This window comes from Marmota marmota, unplaced genomic scaffold, assembly GCF_001458135.2.
Source record: "Marmota marmota marmota unplaced genomic scaffold, marMar, whole genome shotgun sequence".
Taxonomy (NCBI): Eukaryota; Metazoa; Chordata; class Mammalia; order Rodentia; family Sciuridae; genus Marmota; species Marmota marmota.
The window spans coordinates 1,346,666-1,360,209 of record NW_026000005.1 but is presented as its reverse complement, the minus strand read 5'-3'; the positions used below and the strand labels follow the sequence as shown (position 1 = coordinate 1,360,209).

At 33.9% G+C, this 13,544-nt stretch overlaps 1 protein-coding gene across 7 annotated transcripts in view; it reads left to right on the top strand.

Annotated features, from left to right (window-relative positions):
- The window catches only part of Ccdc141 (coiled-coil domain containing 141), a 184,560-nt gene that overhangs the window by 36,347 nt on the left and 134,669 nt on the right, over positions 1-13,544 (top strand). For all 7 annotated transcript variants that reach the window (XM_048808096.1, XM_048808095.1, XM_048808097.1 and 4 more), the window contains 2 exons: positions 7,626-7,817; positions 10,146-10,254. In XM_048808096.1, the coding sequence (XP_048664053.1) occupies positions 7,626-7,817; positions 10,146-10,254 (301 nt within the window). The remainder of the gene's footprint in view (positions 1-7,625; positions 7,818-10,145; positions 10,255-13,544) is intronic.

The window sequence follows — 13,544 nt, the reverse complement described above, 5'->3', positions numbered from 1 at the left end:
ATGTATGTTTAACAAAGCTGAGAGAATTCTATGTAGAAATGCTTCCAAAGACAATCCTATTAAATATAAAAATAGCCAATTTTCAGATTTATCTTATCACCTTTGTTTAAAATATGAGAAATATTACTGTAAGGTTAAGTGTTTATCTGTCTCTCTCCAGAATTAATTAATTGCCTATTATTCTTCCCTGAATCTCTGCCATGTAATTATCAAACTCCCCTAATCTCAGTTCTTATTGTACTTCTAGTCGTATTAGGTGAGTTTTCTTAAGATGTTAAAACTCCTAACATAATATTTTTCTTCTTCATATATATCCCAGAAATAAAGCCTATTGCAAGTAGAAGTTAAGGCTAGGTTAATCTATTTTAGTGATAAAAAGTATAAAAAGAAAACCATGCACAATGCAAACTTAACTAGCACTTAAAGTTATCTAAATGGCACAATAATATAATTAAAGTGTATAATGTATCTTATGATATGATTTGAAAGTTATGAAGAAGGAAATGAGTGTTCCAAGAGTAATTAGAAATAACAGTCCATTGTTCCAAAATAAGAAGGGCATGATTTTTTTCTTTTTAGTATAGAGCTATTTTATATAGTTACAAAAATAAAAACAACACTTGCCCCCGATGATTTAAAAAAAAAAAGACATTTTCATTAAAAAATTGAAAACATATGGAAAGGTATGATAAGAAAGTAAATTAAGTTGGAAAACACCTCAGGTAAATACCTAGAGAAATGGAAAAAATGTCTACCCCAAAAAACATATAAATAAATATTCATAGCAAGTTTATAAACAATAGCCACAAATTGGAAATACTTATCAACAATAACTAGAGCAACAAATTGTGTCTTACACATTCAGTAGAATATCTTCACAGTTAAAAGGACACACAAAAATGCATGGATGGATTCTATTCCACATTGTTTAATCATATCTTTCTTTCCTTCCTATTTATTTATTTATTGCTATGACGTTTTTAGTTCCTTAGATGTCCTATATATTTACCCCTTATCACTTATATAGTTTGTAAATATTTTTTCTTATACTGTAGAATTTCTCTTCTGACTGATGATTGTTTCCATTGCTGTTCAGAAGATTTTTAGTTGGATTAAATCTAGTCATCTATTTTGCTTTTGTTTCCTGTGCTTTTTAGATCATGTTCCCCAAAATCCTTGCCTAATCCAATGCCTTAAAGAATTTCCCCATTTTTCCTTCTAATATTTTCATTTATTAAAGTTTTATATTTGTCTTCATACACTTGATTTTTTGTAGTTATGGATTGTAGGAGTCTGATTTATTCTTTTGCATGTGGATACTCAATTTTTCCAGCATCATTTATTGAAAAGACTGACATTTCTCCAAAGCATCTTCTTTTCTTGTTGTTTTTATTTTATTTTTTAAATTAAAAAAATTGTTCTAATTAGTTATACATGACAATAGAATGCATTTTGACACATAGTATACAAATGGAGCACAACTCTTCATTCCTCTGGCTATACAGGGTTCAGAGTCATACCAGTCATGTAATCATACATGTATATAGGGTAATAATGCTCATCTCATTCCACCGTCTTTCCCACTCAACACCCCATCCCCTCACCTTATTCCCCTTTGTCCAATCCAAAATTCCTTCATTCTTCCCTATGCCACCCCCACCCCCTGCATTAGGGACCAGCATCTACTTGTTAGAGGAAACACTTGGCTTTGTTTTTTTGGGTTTGGCTTATTTCACTTAGCATGATATTCTCCAGCTCCATCCATTTACCTGCAAATGCCATTATTTCATTCTTCCTTAAGGCTGAGTAATATTCCATTGAGTATACATACATTTTCTTTAACCATTCACCTGTTGAAGGGCACCTAGGCTGGTTCCACAGTTTAGCTATTGTGAATTGAGCTGCAGTAAACATTGCATCACTATAGTATGCTGATTTTAAGTTTTGGGGGGTATAAACTGAGAAGTAGGATAGCTCAGTCAAATGGTGATTCCATTCTAAGTTTCAATGCATATTCTTTACACTTTTATTAGTTGGTCGTAGATGTGTGGTTTATTTTCAGATTTTCTATTATGTTCAATCAGTCTGTGTATCCTAATCTTGCTTGCTGTTGGCAGGAATGTAAATTAGTAAAAATATTTTTAAAAACAGTTTAAAGTTTCCTTATAAAATTAAAAACAGTACTACCTTTCATTTATTTGTTGACTGTTCACATTTCTTCATTTCTGTCTGTTCAGTTCCTTTGTCCATTTATTGGTTGGGTTATTTATTTATTTATTTATTTTTTGGTGTTAAGTTTTTTGAGTACTTTATATATCCTTGGAGGTTAATGCTTTATTGAAAGGGTGGCAAAGATTTTTTTTTCCCATTCTGTAGGTTCTCTCTTCACATTCTTGATTATTTCCTTTGCTGTGAAGAAGCTTTTTAGTTTGATACTGTCCCATTTATTGAGTCTTGATTTTACTTTTTACACTATAGGGGTCTTGTTGAGGAAGTTGGTTCCTAAGCTGACATGATGGAGAGTTGGGACTACTGTTTTCTAGTAGACACAGGGTCTCTCGTCTAATACCTAGATCCTTGATCCACTTTGAGTTGAATTTTGTGCATTGTGAGAGATAGGGGTTTAATTTAATTTTGTTACATATGAATATCCAGTTTTCCAAGCACCATTTGTTGAAGAGGCTATCTTTTCTCCAATGTGTGTTTTTGGCACCTTTGTATATATGAGGATTTGTTTCTGTGTCTTCTGTTCTGTACCATTGGTCTATGTGTCTGTTTTTGTGCCAATACCATCCCATTTTTGTTACTATAGGTCTTTAGTATAATTTAAGGCCTGGTATTGTGATGCCTCCTGATTCACTTTTCTTGCTGAGGATTGCTTTGGCTATTCTGGGTCTCTTATTTTTCCAAATGAGTTTTATGACTGCTTTTTCTATCTCTATGAAGAACATCGCCGGAACCTTAATAGGAATTGCATTAAATCTGTATAACACTTTTGGTAGCATGGCCATTTTGACAATATTAATTTTGCCTATCCAAGAGTATGGGAGATAGTTCCATCTTCTAATGTCTTCTTCAATTTCTTTCTTTAAAGTTTCTGTAGTATTCATTGTAGATGTCTTTTACCTCTTCTGTTAGATTGATTCCCAAATATTTTATTTTTTTGAGGAACTTGTGAATGGGCAGTTTTCCTAATTTATTTTTCAGTTGATTCATCACTGATGTATAGAAACACAATTGATTTATGGGTGATATGATTGGTCAACAAATATATGAAAAAATGTTCAACAACTCTAGCAATTAGAATACAAATTAAAAGTACTCTAAGGTTTTGAATAGCAATTATCAAGAATATAAATTAACAATAGGACTAGGGCTATGGCCCAATGGTAAAGCACTTGCCTAACATAGGTGAGGCACTGGGTTCTATCCACAGCACCACATAAACAAATAAAGGTGTTGTGTCCATCTACAACTAAAACAATATATAAAAAAGAATATAAGTAACAATAAATGTTGCCAAGGATGTGGGGAAAAATGTTCACTCATAGATTACTGGTGGGACTGCAAATTGGTGCAACCATTCTAGAAAGCAGCATTGACATTCTGAATGGAACTATTATTTGACCCAGTTATACCACTCCTTGGTATACACCCAAAGGACTTGAAATCAGTATACTACAATGATGCAGCCACATAAATATTTATAGCAGCTCAATTCACAATAGCTAAGCTATGGAACCAGCGTAGATGCCCTTCAACATATGAATGGATAAAGATAATTACACACACACACACACACACACACACACAGAAATATTACTCTGCCACAAAGAAGAATGAAATTAATGCATTTACTGGTAAATGGATGGAACTGGAGAATATCACACTAAGTGAAATAAGCCAATCCCCAAAAAACAAAGGCCAACTGTTCTCTCTGATATGTGGATGCTAACACACAATAAGGGGAAGGAGAGAATATTAGAAATACTTTTGATTAGACAAAGGGAAATGAAGGGGAGTATGAAACAGTAGAATTAATTGGACATAACTTTCTTATATTCATATATGAATACATGGTATGTATAATTCCACATCATGTATAACCACAAGATGGGTAGTTATGCTCCATGTATGAATGATAAGTCAAAATACATATTGTCTAAAAATTAAAAAGAACAAATAAAAAAATTTAAAAACAGTACTAGCATAATTCAGCAAAACCACTATTAATTTTTTGCCAATATCATTCTGTTCTGATTTAACAGCTTTATAGTATACTTTGAAGTCAAGTAGTGTAATACCTCTTGCTTTGTTCTTTTTGCTTAAGATCATTTTGGTTCTTTGATATCTTTTTAAAATTCCAGTTAGAATTTTTCCCCCTAATTCTGTGAAGAATGACATTGAAATTTTGATAAGGATTGCATTGAATCCATAGATCCATTAGGTAATATGGATATTTTAACTGTATTGATTCCTGCAATTCATGACACAAATGCCTTTCAATTTTTTAAATGCCTTTTTAAATTTATTTCATTCATGGTTTACAATTTGCATTGTTAAGATCTTTTACCTTTTTGGTTAAATTTATTCCTAGGTATTTGATTGATTGATTGATATTAATAAATATCACCCCCTACATTGAACTCTATTTAGGTTTTCTTTTCACAATTCAATCTTGGTAAGGCATATGTATCAAGGAATTTGTTCATTTATTATAAGTTATCAATTTCTTTGACATATTTAGAATTCTTATTTTCTCTTGCTGAGCTTACCAATTTATTATTATGTAATGATCTTCTTTGTCTCTTTTTATTGCTTTTGATATAAAGTCTGTGTTGTCTGATTTAAGCATGGTGTTATGGTTTAGATATAAGATGACCCCCAAAAGCTCATGTGTGAGACAATGCGCAGAAAAGTTTAGAGGTGAAATGATTGGCTTATGAGAGCCTTAACCTAGTCAGTGCATTAATTCCCTAATAGAGATTAACTGGGTGATAACTCTATGCAGACAGACTGTGGCTAGAGGTGGTGGGTTTGTAGATTTTCTGGGTACTATACTTTCAGTTGGCAATTTTTTCCCTTTAGTCCTATGAAAATCTCATGCCACTTCCTCCTGACTAGTTAAGTTTCTAATGAGATGTCTGCTGTAATACCCTTATGGGTTATTTTTGTTGTTGTTGTTGTTTTCTCTTAATGCTTTGAGAACCTTCTCTTTGTGTTTTAGTGTAAAGTCTCGATTGTAGTATGTCTGGATATAGACTTGGTTGAGTTGAACCTGATAGGGACGTTTGCCCTTCCTGTACCTAATTTTTGTATCCTTCTCTAAGTATGAGAAGTTTTTTTTTTTTCTTATCTCTTTGAATAAGCTTTCTACCCCTTTGGCATTCTCTAGTCCCCTTTGAAACCCAATAATCTGACTGATGCTCTTTTAATTCTGTTCTAAAGTTATCATAGATTTTCTTTATTCCTCTTGTTTCTTTTTTTCTCCTTAATCTCTGTATTTTGAAGTAGCCTGTCTTCAGACTCACTAATTCTTCTCTTTGATCTATCTTACTATTGATGCCTTCTACCATTTTTGTGATTCTACTTAGTATAATTTTCAGCTCAAAGATTTCTGTTTAACTTTTAAAAATTGCTTCCATGTCTCTGTTAAGTTTCTCTGTTAAAGTATTGAATCATTTCTCTGTGTTTACTTGAAACTTTTTGAGTTTATTTAAATAAATGTTTTAATTTCTCCATCTGAGAGTTTGCCCATATTAGTTACTATGTGGTCAGTGTATGGCATGAATTAGGTGAGGTCATGGTTTCTTGAAAGCATTTTATACTTGGTGTATGACATGGACTGGGCATTGAGGGATTAAGTATTCCATTCTTCTTAATCTGGATTTGTATTTGTTTATTGTTCCCCCTCAATTTTTGATTTATTTCGTATTATTTTTCAATAATTTAGACTTGAATATTTAATTATTTTTTTCTTTAAAAGCAAGTTTGTCAAAAGCTATATTTTTTCTAAGCATTAATTTAGTTGTATACCTTAAGACTTTGAATATAGTAGCTTCATTATTATTTTCTCTAAACTGTTTAAAATTATAATGATTATTATATATTTGCTTTAAGAATAATTCTTCAAAGTTTTTTTAAATTTCCAAAATTATTTGTTTTATTATCCAGGCTTTATATTATTTATATTTATTACAATGTGGTCTGACTGTTTGCACCTACTTGAAATATTTCCATGCTATAACTGGAAAGTTCATGAGTGCCTTATCTTTTTTTCTTCATATTTTTTAAAACCAGAACATTAACTGTATGGCTAATTGTTGAATCTCTCAAGAGTAACAGATGCTACAACAGCTGCCCTCTTGAGTTTAGATTTGTTCCTTCATGGAATCTGTGCTGGAATCTGCAACACACAATTTTTAGGTGCCTCCTTAGAGCAATCCTGCGCTTTGACTAAACTTGCTCTTGAACTTGGCAGGGCAGCCACAACTTGCTAGAGGTCATCTCCTGAAGGTGGCAGGCCCTAGAGCCGGGGCAGCCAGCCGGCATGTGCATTTTATACAGCCTTTCCATCTCCCTTTTCTACCATGGAGACTAAAGAGCAAGTGCCTTATCTGTGCTGCAGATTATATTATTTATCAATATAAAAAGGCATTCTTTAATCCTGAATGATTTTTGTTTTGTTTCTAATTTATCTGATATTAATATTGCTAGTCCTGTTTTTTGTTTTGCTTGTTTCTGCCTGTTCTGTCTCATCTCTATTTTCAAATGTTATTTCTTTTTAGTTTAAGGATGGCTCAAGCAAAAATATAAATTAGTTGAATTTTGATGCTTTGTTGTTTCACTCACTTTAATGATATTTATTTTTTAGTTGAAAACTTCATGTTTTTACTGATATTTAATATATTCCCATCATTGCATTTGGTTTTGTGTAAGTGTCCTGATAAATGTGCTCATACTACTTATGTTTTCTTTGTTACATTTTGCCTGATCATATTTGTAATGCCTTCCTACTAATTTGAATCTTTGTTTTGTTGCTAACTTCAAGAGTGAAACAGAATCTATGGAATGTTCCTCTTATCTCTCAGTGAGACACTTTTGTAAGCACATGTTTCCTTCCTCCTCCATAGTTTGTTCAAACAATTCATAACGTTGGTTACAGATTCTCTAATTTTTACAATATGAAGAATTTATTCTTAATATTTACATGAAGCTTTATAAACATACTAACAACTAACTGACAGCAATTCAAAATAAACAGTAAGTTTTGTTGGGCTCATTTCTCATAACTTTATTCTTAATTACTCTTCTGGATGTCTTCCAATTAGTTTTCTTATTTTTATTTATTTATTTAGAAATGTGAGATCTAGCTCAATAATCTATAACTCCAGGAATGTAGGCATGCAACTTTGATGAACCTCTACAGTATTTAGCGTGGCTATGCTCTCTGGCTGTCCACAATCTCCACTGCTCCTCCTTGCCTACACAACAGATTGTACAAATTCTCTCCTCAATCTTCCCAAGCTACTTACAGTTTCAACTATCCAAGTGTTTAAGCCATGCTTCTGTGTTCTTGCATTGGGTGACACTCTGCCTATGCCTTGTTTTTCTCCTGGACTTAGGCTTTGGAAGATCGGGTGTGGGAACTCTTGCAGGAAGCAGACAAGGCAGCTGAAGAGAACAAGAATCAGAGTCAGGTTTATGACGCCATGGCCCAGACCTTGGGTGAAGCGTGGGCAGCCCTGGTCTCCATGCTTGAAAGAAGAAGGGAACTCCTTAGGTTGACCTGTGAATTTTTTGAAAATGCCTTGGAGGTTTGTATTTGAAAATAATTCTCCCTTTTCCACACCAAAGCCAATAAACAACACTCCTGAAAATGTTTTATTTCCACAAATAGACATTGCCATTGGATTTTTAAAAATGGCAGAATAACAAAGGTATATACGTTTAAGAGAATACATTTAAGTTTTTAAATTAAAAAATAAATAAAATATTAAGTAAAGTAAGCACCCTTAGTCTTATGTCATTTTGATTTTATTTCCTCTTTAGAAGATACTAAGGCAGTTACCAATCAAACAATTACCATTAATTACAACTAATAGGGTCATTAGGAAAGGCTAGTTTAGGGCATTTTTGTTGACTAAAAGTGGAAGGATAAAATTCTTCTGCTGATTAAAAAAAAAAAAACAATCACAGAATGTCTCATAGAACACTTAGCTTATAAAGTTAGCACTTTATAGAGTACTTTTCTAATGCATATATCGTTAGTTTTCTGTAGTTTGAGCTCATTAAAATACAAGGGAAGGAAAAATTACTGGATCTAAGAAGGTCATTTCCCCTATAATTTTTCTTGAATTCTGTAATATTTTCTTGAGGCTCCAGATTTCAAAATGTGAGCCTCAAAGAACATTATCAAAAGAAGTGTTGTATTTGGTATAAGCCAGTTACTGGAAATTTCACTTTTAACTTCTCTGTCAAGTAGCAGCACATTCGTTCTGATGGGATAGCACTGCTTCATTATGATAAAGCACTAGCTTTGAAAAATATGACATTTTTAAATGGAAAATTCAGAGCTTAAATCCAAAATAATGAAGCAAAGAAGATTAGTAGCAGAACATAAGAATTGAGGTAGACAATCTCATGCATCATGAAGTCGTTTAAAAGCCAAAAGGAGGAGCAAAAACCTTATTGCAACTTCCAAGTTTTGCTCTCCACAATTTGAACACTGAAGTCCAACTCCAAGTTATTTTACAGATCTTCTTGGGTAAAAGTTCCACACAATCATCTTTTGTGAAAATAAATAAACTAGCTGAAATACACCTACAGAAGCCAAATTACAGATGTAGCTGATTCATTCTGTCCTAGTAAGGGGTGTACAGGTGTCAACTGCCTCCAAACTCAGCTCCTCTGAGTACAGGAAATGATTTCTCTAACATTAGGCTCAATATTTGCTTCTCTCTGTGTTTTAGTGTTAATGCTAGCTAATTTTCTCCATGATGTGGAAATTACTTCCAGATTCCACATGGAGTCAAAGGAAATATTAAGTCAAACCATTTCAACCCAGCATTTCTTATTCTTTTACTTGAGTGAGCATTTATTGGATCTAGTGAAATGACTAAATGTTTCTGTATTATCCTAAATCCAATTTTTGGACCAGCTCCTGTATACTGTTCAGGCTCCTTTTGTATACCAAGCAATTTTCATCAGTAATACAAAAGAAGAGGGTGAAATTAATATCAAGTTCTTTGAAAAGTGTCCTCTTGTTGCCACTTCTGCCCTGAACAAGCTGTAGAAAGAGGAAAAGTATAACTTTTTGGTGGAGAAAAGAAAATATCCATAAGTTAATAGAACATCAAGGCAAATTTTTCAAGTATTATTTGCTTATTGGTTAATTTTTTAAAAATTTGAATAAGCATTAAAAGTACAGAGATAAGTTATACAGTGACTTTAAAACTTATCATAATGTTCTATGAGGGAAAAAAAACAAATCACCTGTGATGGTCATTCGTTTTTTCTCTTTGAAGATTATTTTCAGTATTTCTCACGAAGGTGCCCCTTTGGTGTATACCTGTTCAGGCTACTTCCTGTATAAATATATATTTTGTTGTGTACTAACAAGGGGATTAGACTAAAACTTGTATTTTTCATTTCTAAGTTTAATCATTGGGGGGGGGGACTATATTTAAGCCTTCTCTGAGTTTTTTTAAGTTAAATTTACTCATAATTTCATAAGTACTGGCTAGCCAAGCTTTTGTTGGTTTTTCTTTGCAAACTTTCTGCTGATTCTTTCAGACACTTCCTTAGAATGTTGAAAGTGATTGAATTTATTACATAGGATACAATAATTTTGGTTGAAAAATTGAATAGATTTCTGAACAGTAAATAAGTTGGTCTATTTCAACATTCAGGGAATATTTCTTGATATAAGAGAAATCTAAAGGAAGGAGAGGGACCTTGACACTTTGTAAACATGCAAACACCCACTCACAAAAACAACCCAAATCAGCACACACTCACACATACCATTACAGAAACACACGGGCCAGCTAGGCCATTAATTCATCAAATCACCCACAGATAACAATAAGCATCATTTTGATTTTGATTGATTTCTTATATCTTCCTTTATGTTTGTGTTGTAGTTTGCTATTAAAATAGACCAAACTGAAGATTTCCTCCAGAGTCCTCATGAGTTTGAAAGTGCTGAGTCTTTACAATCACTTCTTCAGCTTCATGAACATCACGCCAAAGGCAAGAGACATGTTTATTCTTCACATAAACTTTTAAAATTTTCCAAAGATGTTAATAATATAGATGCTTATGTACAACAGCATGCTTTAACTCATCTTGTTATGTAGACCCCCAACTTGTTCCCAAAAAAGGATAAGTAAAGCTTTATTTGTGGTTACCTTCTAAAAGCAAGCACTAAGTGTAAATGATTCTAAGAGAATGCAGAGGAAGAGCCTCTGGAAGATTCCTTACCTGGTCTTCTAGTTTTAATTCTTGAGGAAAGAGGCCGTTTTCACCTTGTTCATCATTTTATCCTTGCATCTAGCAATGTGGATGGTGGGTCCTAAATACTTGTTGGTTAAATTCAGTGAATATTCCTTTTAAGTGTTAATAAATGAAGGCCAGTCTTTTAAATAGCCACTTTGAATAAAGAAAATTCCTCTCTCATTATTGCAGAAAAAAAGTAGGGAGCTTCTTCCAGATACAAGTAATAAAGCATTACACAAAAAGATTTCCAATTTCCTCTGCACAGCTCTGAAGACAGTCTAATTGTTACATCAATTTGTATGCCAGGCCTCTCCTCTAACCCTCCACTGCCAAATTTGGGAATGGCCAGTACTAGAACAAGGAAGGTATTTGTGGAAGAGTAGTTATTTGCTATCATCTTTGGGGAAGTAGGGTAGATAAATACATACGGAAAGTCACTTCTGCCTAATGTGTCTTCTAATTAAAACTAAGCATGAATGAAATGACTTTTAGCTCCACAAATTTGATGATGTTAGAGAAGAATAAAGAACATTTTCAAATCCACAAACATGTATTGTCTTTATATTCATTCTCCACAGGACCTAGATCATTATGATTAATAATGTACCATAACTTTTCCCAAACCCAAAGACTAAAGAATTCAATATTTCCTGGGTAAATTCTTATGAGAACCTATGAAATATATACATGCAATTTTAACTGATTATTATTCTGTACAACCTATCACTAACAAGAATCATAAACATCAAAAGATTCAGCACTAAAGCAGTAGCTATCCATTATTTACATGGCAGCCACAATTTAGCTGGCCACCCCACAGGGGGTGAGCAGAATCACATGACATTCTTTCTCAGAGACTGGAAAGTGAATTGAGTCTAGTTAACTGAGGTGGGTTCTTGGTCTCAATTCAATCTTTATCCAACCAGCATGATCTTCACACAGCAATTTTACTCCTGGAAATCTGAGAGTGACTGATACTTTTGATGAAAAGGTTCATTACTGAAGCAATAAAATGAAGTTTTCCAGAGGGATGGGGGCTTATGGAAGTAGAAAATTTCCCAGAAACATTGAGAGATGGAGCTGGAAGGGGGTGAAGTAGTCTAAACATTGTATGCTTGCTCCTGTTGGCTCCTACAAGGTTGGCAGATGTGCAGCACAGCAAGCCAGTTTACATGGGTGTGCACTGCTTGGTTGGAGGCCATAGGCTACACTGCTGGCATCCAGCTGACAGGGGATTGCTTTTCAGGGGTATTGTGTTTCAGAGTCCACCTGGCCTTCTCTTAGTCTGAAAAGATGGATAAAAATGCTAGCTGAAGACAGGAAACTTGCTTTATTTTTGTGACAACAAAATATTCTTCCATCCTGATGAGATGTTTACCAGAACCCTTTTGTGCCCCTTTTTGTGATACTAGAAGCCCAAGGATTACATAAGGGCTGGTCAAGATACCTGGTTCTAATTTATATGCCTCATGATGGTTCAAGCACTTTGTTTTCATAGAATGGGAGTTGATTAAACATAATCATCAACTGATTCAGTGGGATATGATTAAGATGAGCTGATTTGAAGTACATATTAATGGATGAAACTCCAGTTTGTAGTTAAGGGCTTCATATCTGTTATCTTTAAATTTAAGGAAATGAAGTATAAGTATAGTTGTAATACATCTCTGATATGTCCATCAGTTGAGTAGTACAGAGAATGTTGGGATGGCAAAAGCTAACACTGTAACTGAGAACCATGATCTAACTTACTCCTCTTAGTCGGCTCACTTCAATTAGCTTCTCCTGTGCCTTTCTGTAATTGAGCAATGCTCAGGCTGCATTGTTTGTGAGAAGCTTATCCTGTAACATTGCAGAGGTCAGAACTGCAGGAACAAGTTGAAGTTTCTGCCCTCTGGAATGTTACAGAATAAGCCTGTTCCTCCGACAGTCCTTAAAATAGTTGAAAACTAACATATCTTCTCTTGTCTTCTCTCCTTTGGGCTACACAAGCCTAGTTAGTTAAAGTTTTTTTCCAGCAAGCATAGTTTCCATGATAAACCTGGCTACCAACCTGGTCATCCTCAGTTCAACCACACATACTTAAACAGTGTTTTCCAAGCCTGGAGCTGGTGAGAAACCTAGAGCCATGTGTCTGGAGAGTGCACAGACTTTGGCCTCAGGAAGCCAGTGGTTTAGCAGGGCAGGTACCTGCTTGTCACACTCTTCTATGCTTCCTCTGAGTGTCTCTTGTACACCACCCTGCTCACTGTGCAGTAATAACTTATTTCCTTACTTATATTTATCACCAGATTGGGAGAGCCTGGGTGGCAGGGATTCGAGCATCTCTGCACCTCCTGAACTTAAGATAGCTTCCAACCCAAAGTGTATTTCTCATTGAATGTTTCTTGTATTTAATTCCAATGGAAGGCATGGCAGAATGATGAAAAAGTAAGCAATAAACAAGGTACTACAGGGATGTTCAGGAGGAGAATAGTTACTTTAATTTTGATCACAGCTGTACCCTCTACCTGTTTAATGTCCTTCTTAAAATGAACAAAATTCCTACAGATCTGTAAGGCAGGGAGAATCTTATTACTCCATTGTCATAGATTTTAAATAGATATAGTCTCATGGGGGCCCATTGTTACACTGTTATCTTTACTTTTGAATACATTTCAAAATGCTCATTAAGTAAGTTTAAGAAAAAAAAATCTTCTTGAGAAAGATTTCAGAATATTTTAAAATTTATTGGGAAGAAATATCATCTGTGGTCTCAGTGACCTTGATGACTGTGGCCTTGATACTTTTTTGAAAGCACTAATTTGGGCAAGATTTTAATAACTATTAAGCCCACCTAATTTGTTGACCTCCTTCACTAATTTAAATTTATTATTTATACCTAATAATTATGGCAAACCATATAGATACTAGTATAAAATGTACTTTAGTATCACTTTTTTGGAGGGAGTACTGAAGATTGAACTCAGAGGCACTTGACTACTGAGCTACATCCCCAGCCCTTTGTTTTTTATTTAGAGATAGTGTCTCAGTGAGTTGCTTAG